This window comes from Garra rufa, chromosome 14 (genome assembly GCF_049309525.1).
Source record: "Garra rufa chromosome 14, GarRuf1.0, whole genome shotgun sequence".
NCBI classification, from domain to species: domain Eukaryota; kingdom Metazoa; phylum Chordata; class Actinopteri; order Cypriniformes; family Cyprinidae; genus Garra; species Garra rufa.
The window spans coordinates 27,768,626-27,788,974 of record NC_133374.1 but is presented as its reverse complement, the minus strand read 5'-3'; the positions used below and the strand labels follow the sequence as shown (position 1 = coordinate 27,788,974).

The 20,349-nt window shown below is 39.0% G+C and overlaps 1 protein-coding gene across 1 annotated transcript; it reads right to left on the bottom strand.

The window, feature by feature from the left end:
• Positions 1-1,817: 1,817 nt before the first annotated feature.
• Positions 1,818-16,252, bottom strand: hnf1ba (HNF1 homeobox Ba). Its single transcript, XM_073817891.1, has 9 exons — positions 15,773-16,252; positions 13,231-13,430; positions 11,913-12,180; positions 11,592-11,827; positions 6,907-7,067; positions 6,085-6,211; positions 5,825-6,004; positions 5,615-5,733; positions 1,818-3,248 (listed from the first exon to the last, which is right to left on the bottom strand). The coding sequence occupies exons 1-9, from the start codon at positions 16,135-16,137 to the stop codon at positions 3,228-3,230; spliced, it is 1,677 nt and encodes a 558-aa protein (XP_073673992.1). The 5' UTR covers positions 16,138-16,252; the 3' UTR covers positions 1,818-3,227.
• Between the last annotated feature and the right edge of the window lie 4,097 nt (positions 16,253-20,349).

Genomic DNA, 20,349 nt, shown 5'->3' with positions numbered 1-20,349 from the left:
ATTGGCAAGCTGCACAGTACTGCTAATTTGTAATACTGATCTTACAATGCATTTTAATATTATGACTGAATCGTTTATTTCGCAGAATCATGTCAAATGCCTTAATGGCAAAATTCAACATGCAGGGTGGTGGCCAGCTGGAAAAGGCTGCATTCAAGGCTACACCTTATATAATATAATACAAGGTAATTTGTGACACATCGTATGTTCCTTGTGTCTTATTTAAAAGACCTGTTTTTATCAGGAATGTCCAAACGCATAATTAACATGTTTTAGTCCCGGTGTTCTCATATGTGGACATGTATGAAATCAACATCCTGCATCACGAATTAAGTCGTCACTTTGTTTTGAAATGCATAACATTTTTCTGAGATGTTGATTCATGACACACAGTTTAAAAATTAGACAAATTTAAATAATTAATTATCTTATTTCCATAAGAGTGTCACTACATTACTTTTAGACTTTTTGAAGACTAAGGAGAGGGAGTGGTCCTGGTGAAACATTCAGTCATTTGGTATCTCAGAGAAGCTCTCAATACTGTGACATGTAGAGTGTCAGAGAAATCCACTAAAATATAATGTTCTCATGTTACTCATATCACAGGTTAATGTGTTCATGAAATGAATGGGAAAAGTCTTGTTCGACTGCATTGTACAATTAGTTTGATAGATAAAAACACTTTAAAAATAAGTGCTTGTTTAACTTTTTGCTTTTTACATTCATATTTTCTTCCCTCAGATGCTGTGAAGAGGTGGAACCCCAATTCAACGTAATCGGAAATTGATGGCGCTATGGCTGAACATCTAAAACATGCTCCAGGAAGAGCGGGGGGTGGGGGTTATAAAAAATAAGTTTTCGGGTGAAAAAGATGTGGGAGATATTTGTGACAGCTCAATTCCTTAAATTTAGTTATGAAACTGAATTTGTTTCGTGATGAACATGTTAATTTTTCCTGTTTCCCTGGTGAATTTGTATTAAAACCATAAAATAAATGTGATAAATAAATTGTGACTTTAGTTCATCCCGTTATCTTTGATCATTTGTAATGAACTACTAAAATGTTAATATAACACTTTATTTTACAGTGACCTTGTAACATGTAGTTACTGTAATAACTATAAATTATGCATAATTGCATGTATCAAACCTTAACCTTATATTCAGATGCAGTTAATTATATTAAGTACTTAAATGTATAAGTAAAGTAATGTGTTGTTTGATCTACACGTGATTATAACGTGTTCTATCTAGACGTTTCGGTATGACTGGGCCGATTTTGGCCCTTTTTAGAACCTTTGTCAAGTTTAGATGCTTAAACGTCAAAATCGCCTGATTACGATTTAACACAATTAGTGTATGATTATTTTATATGCAGGCTTATATGCCTACACTTATGCATAAACACACCATATAAACATCCAGAAGAAGACTAATTCTGACGTCCATGGACGCGCTGAAGAGACGTGGAATTCACGGCCAGAAGAGACGTGGAATTCACGGCCAGAAAAGACGTCGGTTCAACTTCCATTTTGGAACTATTTTTCAACCATGACGGGACGTGTCGGACGGACGTCTTTTCAACGGTCATTACACGTCCAAATGTTTGCTGGGAAAGCTTGGTAATGGGTCCTTGCTAAAAGGAAACACATTCCAACCACCCATGTCATAAAAAATAATCGTGTTGAGGAGAAAAACTATGCAAGAGATAGTAAAATTGCATAATAGCAGGGCAAACACTAGTATAATGTTTAGTATGAGGAAATGTATACCTACAATATGATGTAATTTCACATTTCAAATCAAAGACAGACCAGTTATCAATCTTGAGAAAAGAACTTTACTTGAAACTTTTTTTTCGTAAAGCATAAATAATGATTTTAAAAGATTGATTTCATTTTATACAAAAATAATACAATGTGGACAGAATCACATTTTGTATAAATCCAGCATAAAACAGGAGAATAAACCAGCACTGTAACCTCAGGTCAACTGGCAGTGGGAACGTCGTCAACAACATTAAAAACAAACATCGAAGTGACCTTTTGACAAGTATTCAAACTCTTAGACGGGGACGTAGTTTCTACCAAAATGACAATGTCAGTTTTGAAATTGTGGACAGACATGCCAAGAAAAGTGTAAAAACGAAGTTAAGAGCCACAATAAAAGCTATTTCACAATGCTAGTAGTTCAGATTGGCTTGAGCAGGTAATACTGTTTGAAATGGCGAACAGGCTCAATTTCCCAACTTTTATGAAATTCCTACTGATAACCATTCGACAGGATGTTCATGACAATGACAGTTTGATTGTAAGTCAATATTTAGATTAGAAAGGCACGTCATGACTCACGGCCGTTCCCGTCGATATCGCAAAGATGGTGAGCGGCTATGCGGAGGGAGTTATCAGTCGCTCTGAATCGACCGTATCTTTCTTGGATGCGAGTCTGCCATACTGTGGAAGTCCTGGCACAGACTCCTATCTATTTGACGACACCAATGCTAATAGTCAACATTGACAGTAGCGTCTATTTTAAAACCAGGCTTACAGTAAGATCAATAGGTTCAGGTTTTGTTAACATTTTGTCACTTTCAAGATTTGACGTCAACAAAGTAGTCGAAAAAATCTGAAACTGCGACACATTGCATATCTGTTTCATAGATTGTCACATCCTGAATCACAGTTTAGACAGATAAAACAGTACACCACATGGACTATTGAATATTTACATTCTTCATATGGAACGATATAATAATTGCTTGTATTTACATTCAACTGTACAGAACATTGTCTAAGCATTCAGATCTCACGGAAGACATCTTTGCATTAGTTACACGTTACTTAAACTCTTACAGATGCATCTAACATTGGCTGATTGTCATTGTATCCACACATTGTGCTTCTATTCCAGGTCTTTCCGCTCCATTCTTGTCTTTGCATCTGTAGCTTTTTCCTATTTGTTTGTTCTTCAGGATCACCCAAGTCCATCACTGAGAAGTAAAATACTGTGTACCCATGTTGATCGCCCAAGCCAGACTTCTGATGAAACAAAACAACCTAACAGTGTCTGTTCTCGTCCTGCATCCACTAGTTTATTGACTAACTCATCGTCCAGCGTGCCGCTCCTGCTTATTATGGGTTGCCATAGATACGGGCGCGACGAGGGGGAATGGAGGTGGGGACGATGTGCTTCTGTTGCTAGGCATCGAGGAAGTCAGGAGTACATGCTCACCAGGCCTGCAGTGGACACTGCAAAAGAGAGAGAAAGAGGAAACGGTCACATAAGCATTCTGTATAAGTGCGGAATTTCCTTATCAGCCACACCTGACCAAACATACACCTCATCCCTTTGCGTCCTTTCCCATTGTAACTAACATTTTCTCGTATTGTTTAGGTGTTTTGCGCTTTCTATGGAGAGGGAGAGGCTGGTGACCCTGTCGTGACCCGGTGGCCGACAAACAGCCTCACCTGATAAAGTAAAGGTGCCGGCCAGCTGCTCAGACTACACTCATTAGATGCAGGTCTCCAAACGGAGGTGAGTTTTAGTTGGGCTTTGGTGGGAAAGCTTGGCAAACAAGAGGGTTATAAAGACCGAGCGTGGTTTGTAATGTCCCCCCGAGCGCCCACTTGCACCACCCAGTCCAAATACAGAAAGCTGATAAGAGTTTGAAATGGCTTTCTCGGTATTGGGGGGTTGAGGAGCCACATACCTGAGATCTAATCTAAGACTAAAAAGTGTTTCCATTTAGCTCACACGGGTGAAATATTTAAGATATCTGCAAATTATCCCAAATTAGAAACATCTTGATAAGATAAGCACACGCAGGTAGGAAGTTCAAGCCATAAGGGTTGATGCTGCCAGTCATGTGGCAGCGTGGGAAATTGGGCATGTGAAAGCGGTGACTGCAAACAGCATTTCAGGCTAGAGTGGTCAGAGTGCAGGGGAAAAGGGAAGAGGTGTAATTATTGCATACACTCCCGTCCACGGCAGGGGAGCTGAAAGAACACGATGGCTTTGATTAACAGTGAGGATCATTTCCTGAACGCACTGCTAAACTGGACTCAAGTGTGACGTTGCATTGAGAGTGAGGAAAGCTAAAAAAAAAAAAGGTTAAATATTTTCAACAGAAGTAATAATTATATAATTTTACTGAAAGAAAGAAAGAAAGAAATGACAAAAAAGCGAAAGGCGCTTTCATCAATCATGCCGTGCTCTGGCTGGGATCACGGGTGACTGATTGGTCAAGCTGTTCAAAGGAAATAGGAATTCTAAGGAGTGTCCACACGTTGGCTCGCTTCACTGATTGAGATGTGCAACAAACCCAGCCAAACAGACAGTGAAGCAGGTTGGGTTTGTGCACAGATTAAAACCATGTTGACTGAAAAACGCCCACACTGAAAACCTTACACCGATCACAGAAATGCTAGTGATTCTGCTTTTGGCGTTAAAGTAGTACGGTCAGGATTTACTATAGACGTGCAGTGAACAATTGTAGACACAGAAGAGGTGTAGACACAGTCATTTTTGTGCCTGCAACTCGATTTACTAACATTTACACTTGTCAAATTACTGGTATTTGCACCACTATTTAAGGCACAAAAAAGCATGTGTTAAAGCTGGCGGTACAGTTGAGGTCAAAAGTTTACATCCCCCTTTCATCTGCAACATGTTCATACAAAATTCATGTTATTTTTTATTTAGTACTGACCTGAATAAGATATTTCACATAAAAGATGTTTACATATATCAACAAGAGAAAATAATAGTTGAATTTATAAAAACCTGTTCAAAAGTTCACATACCTTACTGAGGACAACAAAGGCACTTATATGCAACTATTACAGAAGGTTCAAATGCTCACTGATGCTCCAGAAGGAAAAACAATGCATTAAGAGCCGGGGGATTAAAAACTTTTGAATATGTACGTTTTTCTTATTTTGCCTAAATATCATTTTTTTTTTATTTAGTACTGCCCTTTAGAAGCTACAGAAGACAGTTAGATTTTTCCCAGGGGGATGTAAATGTATTTTCTCTTGTCGACTATATGCAAACATCTTTTATGTGAAATATCTTATTCAGGTCAGTATTAAATAAACAATAAAATGCATTTTGTATGATTCCTCTTATTTTGGTAAAATAATTAACATTTTGCAGATTCTGAAAGGGGGGTGTAAACTTTTGACCTCAACTGTAATTTGCCCTGCTGTTGGTAGATTGCGCTGGTCATCATGGAACTATGTGCACGGAGTAAGTCACACAGAATTTTTTTTTCAGAAACGGAAGAGAAGAAATTTTTGAATTTTTGAAAGTCATTATTTTTGTTTTCTTTGCACTCAAAAAATATTTTCGTAGCTTCATTAAATTATGGTTGAACCACTGATGTCACATGGACTATTTTAACAATGCCCTTACTACCTTTCTGGGCCTTGAATGTGTCAGTTGTGTTGCTCTCTACACACGGTCAGAAAGCTCTTGGATTTCATTAAAAATATCTTAATTTGTGTTCCGAAGAAAAACTAAGGTCTTACAGGTTTGGAACAACATGGGGGTGATTAAGCTTAGAGCAGATCCAAGAGACATTAATGCATTTTGGTTAATGTTGTGGATGACTGACCTGCTTGCTGGAGGACATTGAGCTCAGCGTACTGAGACTGTTGGCGTCTGTCACCACCATGGCGGGGGGAAACCGAGACGAGTGAGAATACTGGGGCGGTTCCTGCTTGTGTGAGTACACTGTAAAGGTAACATACAGACGCTCACATCAACAGTCATTTAAAAGATAAATTGATGTTGACTAGATACTGGAAATCGGAAGTGGACTTACTGTGTGAGTGTGAGACGGAGGCCATGAAGGGCTGCTGGCTCATGTGGCCGGATGACTGATGCATGAGCTGCTGATGTGGGCCATTCAGCTGCTGTGAGAACTGCACTGGCTGCAATGCAGCCAGACTGCCTGCAACACTGTTGATGACTGGTACTGTCTGCGCCTGTGATGTGTTTAAACCTGGATGCGAGAACAATGAGGTGTCAAGAGGAGAATGCGTGAAGAATCTGAAATGGAAAGCAAGGTGGTTGGACACTCACTCTGTGCGATGGCCATAACTCCAGAAAGCGGCATTATGAGGTTGGGGGTCTGTTGGTGCATATGGTGGGATGCATGGATGTTGGTCAGGGTGCTGACTGGAGGAAGACCACCACCTGATACCGAGATCTGTGAAGAAAATACACCAATAGTTCAATAGGATGACCAGAATGCTTCTGTCACAGCTGTTTCAACTGTACTCTTATCTTAAGAAGGTATCGGAGCCCTGACAGAGGCACAGAGCTTTATTTGAATAAGCCAAGAGGAGGCCATGCTCAGACAACCGTCTGACTGCTCAGATAAGCTGCTGTCATACTCCCTTCCTCCTACACTGACTTCCGTTGACAGAAACGCACCCTAAACCATGATGAATTTGACCTGCCGCAGCCTTGCCAGAAAAATTAATGCATTGAAAATTGTCCTGAAACAAAAAGCTACATGAACATCTCGCCCAACTCAAACATTAGTGTTCAGATAAGCACCTCAATTGAGCGCCGGTGTCACTCAACCGAGAGAGAACAAGCACAACTCCGCCCTTCTCCTCCTCTGTGGGGCATTTAATCAATACAAACAGAACGTTTCTTTGTCAGGTTTGTTGGCACAGCCATGGCCGTGCCCCTTTCTCACTACCAGCGGCTAACATTTGCTAAGATTGGCCCTGCGGTGCACTGTGGGCCAAGGCCTACCGTCTGCTTCTGGGTTTAGCACAATGCAGCATTTGTAAGCCCCACTTTGGGTGAAGGTAATATCTATTAGGCCCTACTTTGTGTTTTGGTGTCAAGAGCAGACACGGCGTTATCTTATCTGGACTTAAAAGTGCTCACCATCTTGGCGTCAGGTGACAGTAGGCTGTGGCTGTGGTCCAGCGCCCCCGGAGAGACCTGCTGTAACACTGACTGGCTGGTTGACATGGCATTGCTGCTATGGTGGTTGATCGTTGTGGAGGAACTGACTTCACCAGGACCTTGTTGGCTGTACCGGACACCTGTTGAGAGAGAAAGCAAGAGAGAAAATGGTCATATTTAGTCTCCTGACCTGACTATGGCCTCTATCTGTTGGTCCCAGACGAGTTAGGGCAGAACAAACAAGCTGGGGCCTCTACACCTGGATGGTCAAGGTCATCCGAATGTGTACATGTCTGTTGTCTGCAGCTCTAAAATCTACACCGCGCTGACCTTCCGAACTCTGTTGGAATAATATACATCAGGGTCCAATCCTCCTGGAGGGCATAGAACTTGCTCATTAAGGTCATTACTGGAAACTGATAACCGGTTTCAAGGTTTACCGCGGTTTGGAAAAGTCACGGTTTCAAAACGGCAAAGAAAAAAAGTTATACCGTTCCTACGATATGTGCATTTTTTGTGTGGTCAAAGTGAAAGCACAGGACTCCCTACTAGGTTGTGTGTGTGCGTACCTGCAGCGAAAACAATGCAGCCCCTCCCCCAGCAGTTAGTGCTGGCAGGCGCGTGTCTGTGATTGTGCACGTGGTCCGCAGTCAGTGAGACTCAGCAGTAATATAAGTTCAGGACGGCCGAAGGAGGTGAACCCCCACAACTTTTCCCCCCGTCAAAAAAGACCAAGTCAGCAGTGTGGGAATTTTTTGGGTACCGCAAAAATTCTGACGGCCACGGCTTGGAAGAGGAAGGTCAACCGACATCATGTTTAAAAAGAGTAGCTGGCTAATTAATAAACATTAGCTAACATCAACTAATTTCCTCTTGCACGTAATTTAAGGAATTATATTTACTTAATCATTCAATAAAACGATGTTATTGTGAATATTACTGTTACTTGTTCATCATAGTGTCAGTGTTTTTTCGCAAGCTGATAATTCTAAGTTAATAAAAACATAATGGTTCATTAAGTAAGGTCTTTATGCACCCCTGAAAACATAGTTATGTATATTATATTGCACCTCTGTTTAGAGATCATCTTAAATATTACACAGTGCACCTTTAACATCTTTTCAAAATTACGCCATAAAAAAAAAAAAACTCGCTGGCTCTCCTGTGTCTTTGAGTGTTTGTTTATTTTTGGAACTGTCACTAATGGTAATATTTTTGTTTTGGTTAGTGACTGCATTTTTTCCATTTAGAATGATTTGTTTTTGAAATTTTTATTTATGTTTATTGATGTGGATTATTGTTGAGCTGCAGGTTTAGGCTCACACAATTGACTGCAATTTAATTTAATTAAGAAGATTTATTTTAATTATTTTGCCTGATGTTCAATGTTACAAAATGTTCCATATGTTTCCTAAAATAAAATATACTGTGTTCAGTTGGGAAAAAAAAAGTTGTTTTTTTACCCAGACATTTAAATATAACATTGTAGAGCAGTAATTAAAATACCGTGATCCCGTGAAACCGTGATATTTTTATCCAAGGTTATCATACCGTCAGAATCTTATACCGGCCCATGCCTAGACTGGACGCCCCTGATCTATGTGAAATAAGGATTTATGACGGAATTATGCTCTACCGAATCTTAATTCTCTGTTTTATCTTCCTTGGGTAATCTTGACCAGGGGTTTTCAAACCTGTCCTGGAGCCTCCCCTGCCCTGCACATTTTGCTTGTCTCTCTCATCTAATACACCTGATTCAAATCATCAGCTCATTAGTAGAGACTGCAAGACCTGAATTGGGTGTGCCTAATAAGGGAGACATACAAAATGTGCAGGGCAGGGGAGGCTCCAGGACAGGTTTGAAAACCCCTGATCTTGACCATTCTGGGCCACAGGAATCTAGCCCATCTCCTATCGAATGGATGCTTATCAACCCCAAGCACCACAGATATGAACCAGGTCAACATTACTCAATTAATGGCAATGTTAGACACATTTTTTAGCCCAAAAGACTTTTAACCCTACATTCAAATAGCAAGATCCCAGAACTTTCAGAGTGATGCACCAAGCCATATGACTAGCAGAACAGCAAAAATGACCAAATGGTCTTAGAACAAATCGATTGATCCCTCTGTTGTGTTTGATTGTGCTGGAGAATTCTGCAGACACAACTTTGCACACTTACGGCATTGCCAGTTCTCTACAGTGTCTTGTAAACACCAGCGCAGGACAATAAAGCACTCCATTGGGCCTACAACCTGCTCAGCACACAATGGGCCAGCAACTATAAACAGTCTTTACTTTACTACCGCGCACCCACTAAAAGTGTCAGGGAGAGAGAAGGCTATTGTCTGACTCCGTCAGGCATTCACTCGGACTGCAGGGATCTCCTCTCATGCTCAGTCATTTAGGTCTGCGCTGTCTGGGCCATGCTGACCAGCAGGAGGGCTCCGTTTCTCAGGGAACCAGGAACCAAAATACAACCTCTAAGAATGCGACATAAAAGTTGCATGGAATGGTACCATAAACTAACTCTTGATTAGGCTATTAAGAATCAGCGACCAAGGTTATCAGCTGATTTCGGTACTCTCAAAATAGCTAAATAATGACTGATCAGTCTGGGGCGCATTTGATAAAATTATTGCAAGTTCCACTGAACTCTATTGGTAACATAACTTGCAACCATAGTTGCTTTTGGGAAATGCACTCCTGGACAATGTTTTGGTTTGTCACCATTTATGAATCTGTTTTCTTTTTTGCTTTGTATTCAGCTTTTGGTAAGATCGATGCATAAATGTAAAACTTGCCACCTTGGTTAACCTTGCTTAAAGGGCAGAGGGCGGTGGGAAATCCTAAAGGGGAGTGGTAACAGTAGGCTTCAGCAGGTTTTAAAAGGTTCAGCTCTCCCTGGGACGCATGTAATATCAAAGCCTTGCTCTTCATCCCCAGGCAGTGCTCATTATAGCACTGCCGCATATGAGAGGCCTCCTGGGTCTAAGCAGGACGTACGCGGCCTTTCAGCCTTTCTGTGGCCCCCAATACACCAAGCAAGGACAGTTGAACTCTTCTGTCCTCTGCTTGTCCTTTGCTATTACATTCAGGGGAGGAGAAATATTACCTAAAGGCTACATTTTCTGGGGTCTCAAATGAAACTTTTCGTCACCAATCATTTTTAAGATTGATAGCTACTGTTTTGGTGCCACTCCAACATATTTTACCTAAGTAGGATCAAAGAGCATTCTGGAAGCGGTTTGCTTTCCCAACGGCACCATAACACAAACACAGGGAAGATCACAGCCAGCCCCCAAAGGTACACATCGGTTGACCTTCCAGCAGCGGCGAAATGGCCTGTCTGTTATCAACAGGCCAAACCAGAATCAATAAAAAAGTAGTCTCTCTCTGATCTGACCTAGTAACGACCTCTGAAACAAATCCTTGGTTTGAGTAGTTTCTGAGAGGGGGGCTGAGATCGGGAATCACCCGGTACTCTCCATACCTTGAGCAGAAGGGTCTCATCAGTCCTGTCTGGCCCGAAAAGAGCCAATAGTCAAGCGGACAGCTCCTGCTGTTCTGCTCAGAGCCCAGCCACTGCTTCTATACAGCCTATAAAGGTGAAGAGGGGCTTCGAGGTGTCCCTCCCCCTGGCCCAGCAGAGATAAATGAACCTCGGTTACAGTCACTACAGTCTTCTAATATGCCACAAACAATAGGATTCCCTGCTGGGAGCGGGTAAAGATATCAGGGAAGAGTGGAGTCCCTTATCAAAGGCCTGGGAGATGTAGTAGCCACGGATTTTAATTGTCAATTAAGCATGCATAATACAGGCTGTGCCCTGGCAACGTGATGAGGGGTCCTGCTGTGCCATTCTTGTCAGGCCAGCTTCTGACACCAAAAAACAGCTGATGCTGCTGGCAGGGACACCTTGTAAGTCCCTCGACTAGGAGCAAAGAAGGGAAGACCGACCCTATCCCGTTCCACCCCCTTCCTATCCAAATTAACACACAACCTGAGGTCACTGACTGGTCAGGTGTGTAGAGGGAAACACCACACGCAAACAGACAAGCCACTCATTGCCATGCCACAGGTCTAGAAACAAGCAACACACCCACGGCAAAAGCACTCGGACTCTTTGGTGCTTAAACATAAAAGAGCAACAACAGGCAATAAGCTGGTTGAGTCAAAGAGTGTGTTGCTTTTACTGCCGAAGTCTTGCCATATCAAAGTAAGTCAATAAATCTTTCTGGGAATACAATTCGTTAGATAACAGAGGAGTGGGGCCTGCAGTAAACCTCAGTGACTCTACAGGTATAACTAGGCCTTGAGAGTGAGCCAAGCTGCATGACCTTAGGATGACCCAGAGTCCTGTCCAAGGGTGGCTGCTCTTTGTGTCTCCCTCTTGCCTGCTGACTTCAGTAGAGCTGAGATTGCAGGTACAATGCAGATTGTTCTTAGTGTGTGTTTCAAAGCTGGGAATAACAATACCATTTGCTCAGCTCACTCTCATTGATCACTGCCCTTTCCCTCTGATCTCATCAACTACGTCATCTCTTCTTCAACTAGTGGAATGATGATGATGAAGCGATTGTATTTTCAGACCCTAAACCACATTCACAGGCTAACAGAAATGACAAATAATAGATTTAAAATTATGAATGCGTCAGTACCTTGCATCTTGCTTGGTGGGGAACTGCTAGTTTGTGGGTGGTGCGGGGAACTGTGTGCAAGAAGGGAGTTCAGATTGTGCGTTGGCCCACTATATGCATCCATAGCCAGCTTTTGCCTAAAGGCCTCTTCCTTTCTCCTGTTGGCAAACCAGTTGTAGACTCGCACCTCCGTGACCAGGTTCGAGCCAAGCCCGTGAGCTTTGGAAGGCGATACTCCTCTCTGGAGGCATTCAGCTCTAAAAATAGCCAAGAGAAACATATTAGCATAATTTGGATGCAAGTGAGAAATTGTTTTGACATTCAAAGCAAGTTCATCCATACCGATTGCACTCCTCCACCAGGGCCTCCCTCTCCTCTTTGCTGGGGTTCTTCTGTCGTTCATATGCCTGGTATAAGATCTGTTGGGATGCAGGACCCCATTTGAAGCGGTTGCGTCTCATCTTCTTGCAAGCAGGTTCAATGCCAGCATCTTCTGCTGACTGTCCCATACCCTGGTTGGACTGACTGAACTCAGAGAAAAATAGAAGAACCTGATCCTGGTTGACTTTGTCTGACATGTTACCGCCAGAGCCTTGTGCCTGGTTGAATTCTGAAAAATAAAAGAGGGATTTAGCTTGTTGCTTGCATAATTTTTGTATATACATTCAGGGTGTGATATAAGACGAAACAACCATGAGTGAAAACATTTGACCCTTGCTCGTAATTTTATATGACTGTCCTCTTTATATGTCATTGTGCTTTTTATGACTACATAAACTCAAAATGGCTGACAAAGGTGATGCAATAAGTAGGCCAATCTATAAAAAAAATAAAAAATACAAATATAGTTAAAAATAGTAAATATTAGAATTAGAATATCTCTAGAAATCTCTTTCTGCACTGCACAGATCTGAATCTAAAGTTGGTGGGGAAAATAGTGTTTTCACGACGCATCATCAATTGGCTATATTGGTGGCACTGAACGTAAACAATGCCACTGAACAAAACTCGCATATTTTGTTGATTACTGCTGCTGAAAATGGTGAATTGTTTTCATGTTTTGGGCTGTACTAATCGGTCAGACCAGGAAAAGCATTTGGAGTACTATAGACTGCCAAAAGTTATAACAAATCAATGTGAAGAGTGCAAAAAACTGACTGAGAAATAAAAGGCATTTGGCCAAACTGAACCAGGATTTCCAGGGAGAGAACATTCATGTTTGTTCTTATCATTTCCGGCCAGCTAGGAGAAAAATTAGGCTAATATCTTAATTATTACTTCTTGTACATCTTTAGCACCTATTAACCTTTTTTTTGTCAAAATATTGTGCTCTTTCCCGCTTACTAAGTCTATCTCTATATGATTTAGCAGCTTCCACACGTTTTTTTCCTGTGGTTTAGATAGCATAAATTAGCAGAACAACATATTCAGTAGTACATTAACCATGCAATCCATGCTGTTGTTTACATCCCAGTATCTCCACTATGGCGGTGCCTTAAGTGCAAACCCTCTATGAAAATAATTTTTGAGAGGGGGAAATTCTGCTGGAAAGTGGTGAAACTATTCAGTTTCATGCAACTGAACCAGGAAGTTTTATATTATTCAAACGGTAAAAGTATAAAACTGTAATATGCAGCAAGAAACACAAATATTAACTTACGTCGCAAGATCTCCCGCTGTTTCCTGACGTACCAGGTGTAGAGCGCCGCGCGTTTCTGCGTTTTCATAGGCGTGCCTTTATTCAGGTGCTGCGACAGGTGCGACTGATTGAGGCCTGTCACATCCACCACCTCTCGCTGAGGGATATTGTGCTGCTGCATGTAGCCTTTGATCATGCGGGCCGCTCGCCACGGGTCCTCCCTGAAAAAGCCGGAAACATAAAACATAACTACAACGCTCTCATTTTATATGATCTTATTAGTAGCATAAATCAGTTTTTAATTGTCGGTTTCGCTCATTTTACATTTATGATAGTGTGTTTATAATCTGTTTAACATGTTAAGCTCTGTAAGTGCGGTCAATTGTTCCCAGCGCTAATAAACAATCGTTAATCAGTGTTTTCAATAGGTTGTAAATAATTCCAAAGGTTAAAGACTTCACTGCGTACGCGCAATTCAACCACTGTGATTTAATTACAAAAGAACAAGTTAGAGACAAGTGAAGGACTTAACGGCAACTGTATATTGTTCACCGAGAACATTATAAAGCCATTTCAAAACAAAATGTGACCCTGGACCATAAAACTAGTTAGTCATAAGTGGTACAGGTATATTTGTAGCAATAGCCAAAAATACACGGTTGGGTTAAAATGTTCGATTTTTTTATGCCAAAAACATCATGTTCCATGAACATATTTAGTACATTTCCTACATATATTAAAACTTCATTTTTGATTAGTAATATGTATTGCTAAGAACTTCGTTTGGACAACTTTAAAGGCGATTTTTAAAGGTATTTCGATATTTTTTGTACCCTCAGATTGCAGATTTTAAAACAGTCGTATCACGGCCAAATATTGTCCTATCCTAACAAACCATACATCAATGGAAAGCTTATTTATAAATCTTAATTTAAAAAAATGACCCTTATAACTGTTTTTGTGGTCCAGGGTCAAAAATAGCCGATTCTAAAGTGTAGTTCAACATGGTTTTAAACATTGCCTCAGAGAGGGGAAAAAATGCGTCTGTCGAAATAGTTGGTTTAATTCAAAGAAACCAAACGAATTTGTTATTACTTTTAAAAGTCTTCCTCTATAGGCTAAATGTAACTTAATAAAATGTAATTACGCTATTATAATATTAGCTTCAAAATGTATATATATAAAGAAACAAAGAAAGAATTACACGGAAACATTTGAATGCGTATAAGATAAAAATAATGATATATTACTAATTATATTAAATAATTGGTGTAATGTGTAATATGGTGTAATGTTTATTAGATAAGTTTAAAAAAAACGTAAAAAGTAATAGACTAATAAAACGAACCGAGCAAAAATCTCGATTGTCGAAAAGCGGCTGGTATTAAAGTAGGCTACATTAAAACGAAATTAGGTCTTACCATTTTTTTAGGTTAGACTTCTGCTCCTGAAATCTGTCCAGACGGTTTGATTTAGAGACTGAGAAGACATATGTCTGTGAGCGAACTTGGTTTATAACTTTCGACAATGAATAACTAGATCTCCATTCACGCTAATCATTCGTCACTGTGTGTCTATCAGTTGATGATTTATAGGATAAAATTAATAACTCAACTCCACGTGCTTGAGTTTTGATTTTCATCTTTATTTTGAGACCGCTGTAAAGATAATAGAAATATGCTGAATTACCTTTAAAGTAGCCTAGTAGGCCGAGTATAAAAATGCAAATAGACTTTCATTTATAGTCGGCCTGGTATTTTTGATAAAACTAATGTTTTTAAATAAACTAGGCTGTTTAACAAAATTATAATGACAAGTAACAGTACTCATGATAGTTCAGAAATAATTTTACTTTATTTTACAGTAATCTATTCTACTAACAAGGTCAAAAGACTTTGAAATCAGACAACAGTGCGTGTTTTTATTTTCCTTTAAAGGGCAGAGGTGGTTAATAATAAATAGATCTTCTTTAGTTGATATATCTCTAAGCTAAAGAAATAACTCAGGTAGATAATTAGTAACCAGAATGTGAAAAGAGGAAACACTGGCGCGTGCTTTTAAATTTGTAAACACCGGCCGATTTATCTTTTCAGAAAAATCACCGAATTTCGTTTCCGTGATTTCAGATCAAGTGTTACGCAGTTAAAATTTCTCTTTGGTATATTATAACTACATATTTGATTCCATTAATTTAACCTGTCACAATAGTTTATGTCATTTAGGGTTTTCAAAATTTCAGTCAGTAGCCACTTATTTTAAAAAAGTGTTTGATTTTCGGAGGCAGCGATTACACTTTTATATTTTAGTGGATTTATTTTTTATACACCATAGTGTGAATTAGTTTTTATATTAGCCTGTTTTTGGTGAATGTAGACTTTGTGCATATTAATACGAATTAATGACAATAGTAGCTGCTTGTCAAACGGCATTAACGTCAAACTAACAGTCGGCCTATAACTCAGTTACAGTAAATGTCAGTTTAACAGCTCCTCTTCAGTTTTTTCACTTGTATCTCTTTAGTTTGTATATAAAGCAAGTGATAAAATCAGAAGCATAAACTTACGCCAACATTCGCTCGATTTCTGCCCTCTGCTCCGCGGCTTCCTCTGTGTTTTGAGACTGGAGCTCTTTAAGTATTGGCGGTGTATCGTAATCATCCCCGTCCTCTGAGCCCTCATCCCCTGATAACTTCCCTTTCCCGTGTCCATTGGTCAGGGTGTGAAACACCGGCTTTGTATCCGTATCACTGAGTTTAGACCCGGAGGGGGACATCTGCAGACTGTCCAGTTTAACTCCAAAAGCGCTCGGGCTCGGGTCCAGGTCTTCCAACGCTTGCAGAAGCACATCTTTGGTAACCCCAGAGTCCAACAAGGCGCTCAGAAGCTCCTGTTGCAAAGATGTCAACTTGGAAACCATTTTTGCAAACATCTAAAAGTTTAGTACGCAAGGAGGTATATAGAGGGAAATGCAGTAGGTGAAATTTCCCCTCCTCACGCCTCCACTGAGCTCCTCCGAAGACACCTGCTCCGAGAAGTTAGGCCACTTCCCTGTCGGACTGAACGATATAACTTGCCATGATGCTTCCAGAGGGCAGGCGATATAAAATATGGTAATGAGTGGGCGGCTGCTCACGGCCTTTATGCAAATGAGCTGTCCTATCCTGGGCCATATTGACTGACGCGCAGGTACTGCGTGTTTACACACTCGCCTGTTATCAGCACAACTCTGAGGAACTTTGGACTCTGTCGACTTTGGTTAATGCACGCTATAATAATAATAATAATAACAATAATAATAATAACAATAAAGTTTAGATTTAAAATAATGTTCACCTATTTATTAAATCTAGCTGTGTAAACCCATAGGTCATACACTACCAGTCAAAAGTTTTTGAACAGTAAGATTTTTAATGTTTTTAAAGCCTCTTCTGCTCACCAAGCCTGCATTTATGATCTAAAATACAGTAAAAGCAGCAATATTGTGAAATGTTTGCTATTTAAAACTTTCTATTTTTAGCATCATTACTCCAGTCTTCAGTGTCAAATGATCCTTCAGAAATAATTTTAATATTCTGATTTGCTGCTAAAAAAAGATTATGATGTTGTTTATTACATATCATTGTTATTAGGTTTCTTTTATGAATAGGACGTTTAAAAGAACAGCATTTATCTGAAATAACAGTCTTTTGTAACATTATAAATGTTATTTTTTTATTAATTGATCAATTTAAAGCATCCTTTCTAAATAAAAGTATTACTTTAAAAAAAAAATGAAAAATTATACTGACTCCAAGCTTTTGAATGGTATGGTGTATAATGTTGCAAAAGCTTTTATTTCAGATATTTTTGATCGTTGGATCTTTCTATTCATCAAAGAATCCTGAAAAAAAAAAATGTACTCAGCTGTTTAAATATTGATGATAATATTAATATTTTTTAAAACAGCAAATCAGCATATTAGAATAATTTCTGAAGGATCATGCGACACTGAAGATGCTGAACATTTAGCTTTAAAATCACGGATAAATTACATTTTAAAATATATTTTAATAGAAAACAGTATATTTAATATTTCAGAATATTACTGTTTTTACTGTACTTGATATCAAATGAATGCAGGTTTGGTGAGCAGAAGGGACTTCTTAAAAAAAACTGAAAAATCTTACTGGTAGTGTGTTAAATAACATTTAACCAAAATGTAATTTAAATAAATTAATAAATTGATTATGGCCATATTTTTTACATATGGAGATAATGCCAAAGTATATATATCATTAAAAATCAAAGCTAGAGTTAAAAACTTTAAAGTAATGTATATTAAGCCTAATGTCACTAAGCAAAGCAGTATGTGCACTTTTCACTTTTAAAAACAATACGTTTCTTAGAAAAAAATGTGATTCAATTGTTTAGGCATATTTCGTTAAAGTCATTTAAAGGTGCAAATGCTGTTGCCTATGATAACAATAAAACTTAATTTATCAGTTATCAGTTGCCTGCTGAAGTGAACGGAATTAAAACACACATTTTTCAAAGAATCAGAGCACTTCCAAACAACAGATGCAAATTATGATTGCAGATTTTTGTTTAGATTTAGTTATTTTACACATGAGCTATTGTGTATTTTTTAATATTCATTAATTCATTACTTATTCAAATCTCCTATACCATATTTTAGGCCATGAAAAAGTAATTTTCTCATGGCTTATCTTAACCAATAACAACAAATAATTTCAAGCAGCAAAAACCATTTATCCATAAATAAATTAATTCTTAATCAGTGAGCATTTCGAGAAAAAAACATGCAAAGCATGTCAAGAAACCGAGAGAAGATGGACCTAGATTATATTAACACCACAAAATCAAATGATTTTTCATCTATTTGATTTTAATTAGTCTCTTGATCTGGTCAGGAAGCTGCTTTACGAGGGGTTTTGGAACACTTTTCACTTGGTGAATTTTGTCTTTATTGGTTTAAGATGTTTTTCAGAGAGAAATAAACATGATGCGACTCTAACCATTTGTACTAAACAAAACATTTAGATTAAAAAAGCACAAAACTGCTATTCATTCATGCACCAGTGGGGACAGTTCGACTATATGTGTGTTGTGGAGGCTTGTGGAGCAGCTGGAAGAGCAGTTACGGTGCATGCAAATACTCATTTACGGCCTGACTGCTGCCAGGTGCCTCAGACTCACTCCATAACTGACATTCATGATCACAGGCAGGAACACATGATCTTAAAGACATCCAATGATTAGTAATTCGGAAAGCTTGAAGAGTAGTGAATTAGTGTAGAAAGAGAGACGAACAACAATTCCACTTCTAACAATTCCTGTGAAGAGGCTGATATTTGATATTTGAATACAGATATGAAAACAATGTGGTATAGGAATTGCAATAACTGGCCGATCATTTGATAATTTTCTTTTGTGTTCTTAGTTATAGGCTGTGTGTTGGTACTTCCGTGATTTGTGTTTTATTGTAGCTTCTTTATTGGCATTGATGGCTCCATGCGGTGTTGCCAAGTTGGCGGTTTTTACTGCGGAATTGGGCTACTTGCCGCTGGTTGTTTTTCATGTCTGTGGATTAAAGCGACCACAATAACTAGATATTTAGAACTTTACTAGTTTTGGCATGAGTTTATAGTATAGTTATTGGATTGGTTTTGTTGTGAAAACCTGGCAACCCTGGTTCCATGAAGAACCTTTAAAGGAGTAGTTCACTTTCAGAACGAAAATGTACAGATAATGTACTCACCCCTTTGTCATCCAAGATGTTCATATGTTTCTTTCTTCAGTCGTAAGGAAATTATGTTTTTTGAGGAAAACATTTCAGGATTTCTCTCCATATAATGGACTTCTATGGTGCCCCCGAGTTTGAACTTCCAAAATGCAGTTTAAATGCAGCTTCTAAGGCCTCTAAACGATCCCAGCCGAAGAAAAGGGGCTTATCTAGCAAAACCATCGGTTATTTTCTAAAAAAAAAAAAAAACACAATTTATATACTTTTTAACCTCAAATGCTCATCTTTTCTAGCTCTGTGTGTACTCTGTGTAGAGATCAAAAAGAATATAAATTGTAAATGTTTTTAGAAAATAACCGATCGTTTCACTAGACAAGACCCTTCTTCCTTGGCTGGGATCATTTAGAGCCCTTTGAAGCTGCATTTTAACTGCATTTTGGAAGTTCAAACTCAGGGGCACCATAGAAGTCCATTATATGGAGAGAAATCCTGAATTGTTTTCCTCAAAAAACATAATTTCTTTATGACTGAAGAAAGAAACACATCTGTAAAATCTGTATTTTTTTGTTCTGAAAGTGAACTCCTTTAACCTCCATGGAATCTTCTCATTGCACAAAAGGTTCTTTATATTGGAAAACAGTTCTTTAGAATTGGAAAATGTTTTTCACACTAAGAAAAAGAACAGCTCACTGAAAGGTTCTTTTAGGAATCAAAACTGGAACATTTTGGAACATTTATTTTTAGGACTGTAAGTCACTTATAGAAGAAACTGTTTGGTAAAAAAGGAAGACATTACATCATAAAAAAAGTTTTTTTTTTAGATTTCTAAAAATCTGCTGATTTCAAAAGCAAGTTGAATCCAGTTCATGTCGGTTCTTGGTGGTTTCAGTGTGAATGGAATGAAGCAAGAGGTTTTAGGTTAACTATGAGCATTGCAGGTTGACCCAAACTGTGCTTGGCAGCCATTTGGATGTGTGACCCTCCTCCACCCTCAGCCTCCCTCCATCACAGTCTGGGGCACAGAGCGGAACGCTTGGAAACTTTTTGGGCGAAAAGGGCAGAGAAGGTATGGTGTGTGTGTGAGATTCAGCAGCCGCTGATCATGTCTCGTTCCACACAGTAACCCGGACCTTACCCCCAGCATGCACCCTCCGACCGTTCCACTCTACTGAAGAGCTTGTTTTTCTTTTAAAACAACTAACTTGTGTCGTCTAATTTTGGTTTTGTGGTTAATTATACATTTGAAAAGGTACATTTGGCCATTTTGATATCCAAAGTAACCTAAATAACCTGAATTAATTAGTTAAAACATTTAAAAATGATCTTAAGTTATTATAAAATATTTTTTATAAATATATTATAGAATAGAAAATATTAGGTACACTACTGTTCAAATTG

Excerpts from the sequence above, each read along its gene's own strand:
- hnf1ba (XM_073817891.1), bottom strand. The coding sequence starts at position 16,137 with ATGTTTGCAAAAATGGTTTCCAAGTTGACATCTTTGCAACAGGAGCTT. Across the intron at positions 13,431-15,772 it reads GAAATCGAGCGAATGTTGGC|GGAGGACCCGTGGCGAGCGG; the intron begins GTAAGTTTATGC and ends CGGCTTTTTCAG. Across the intron at positions 7,068-11,591 it reads CCCACCAAGCAAGATGCAAG|GTGTCCGGTACAGCCAACAA; the intron begins GTACTGACGCAT and ends CTCTCTCAACAG.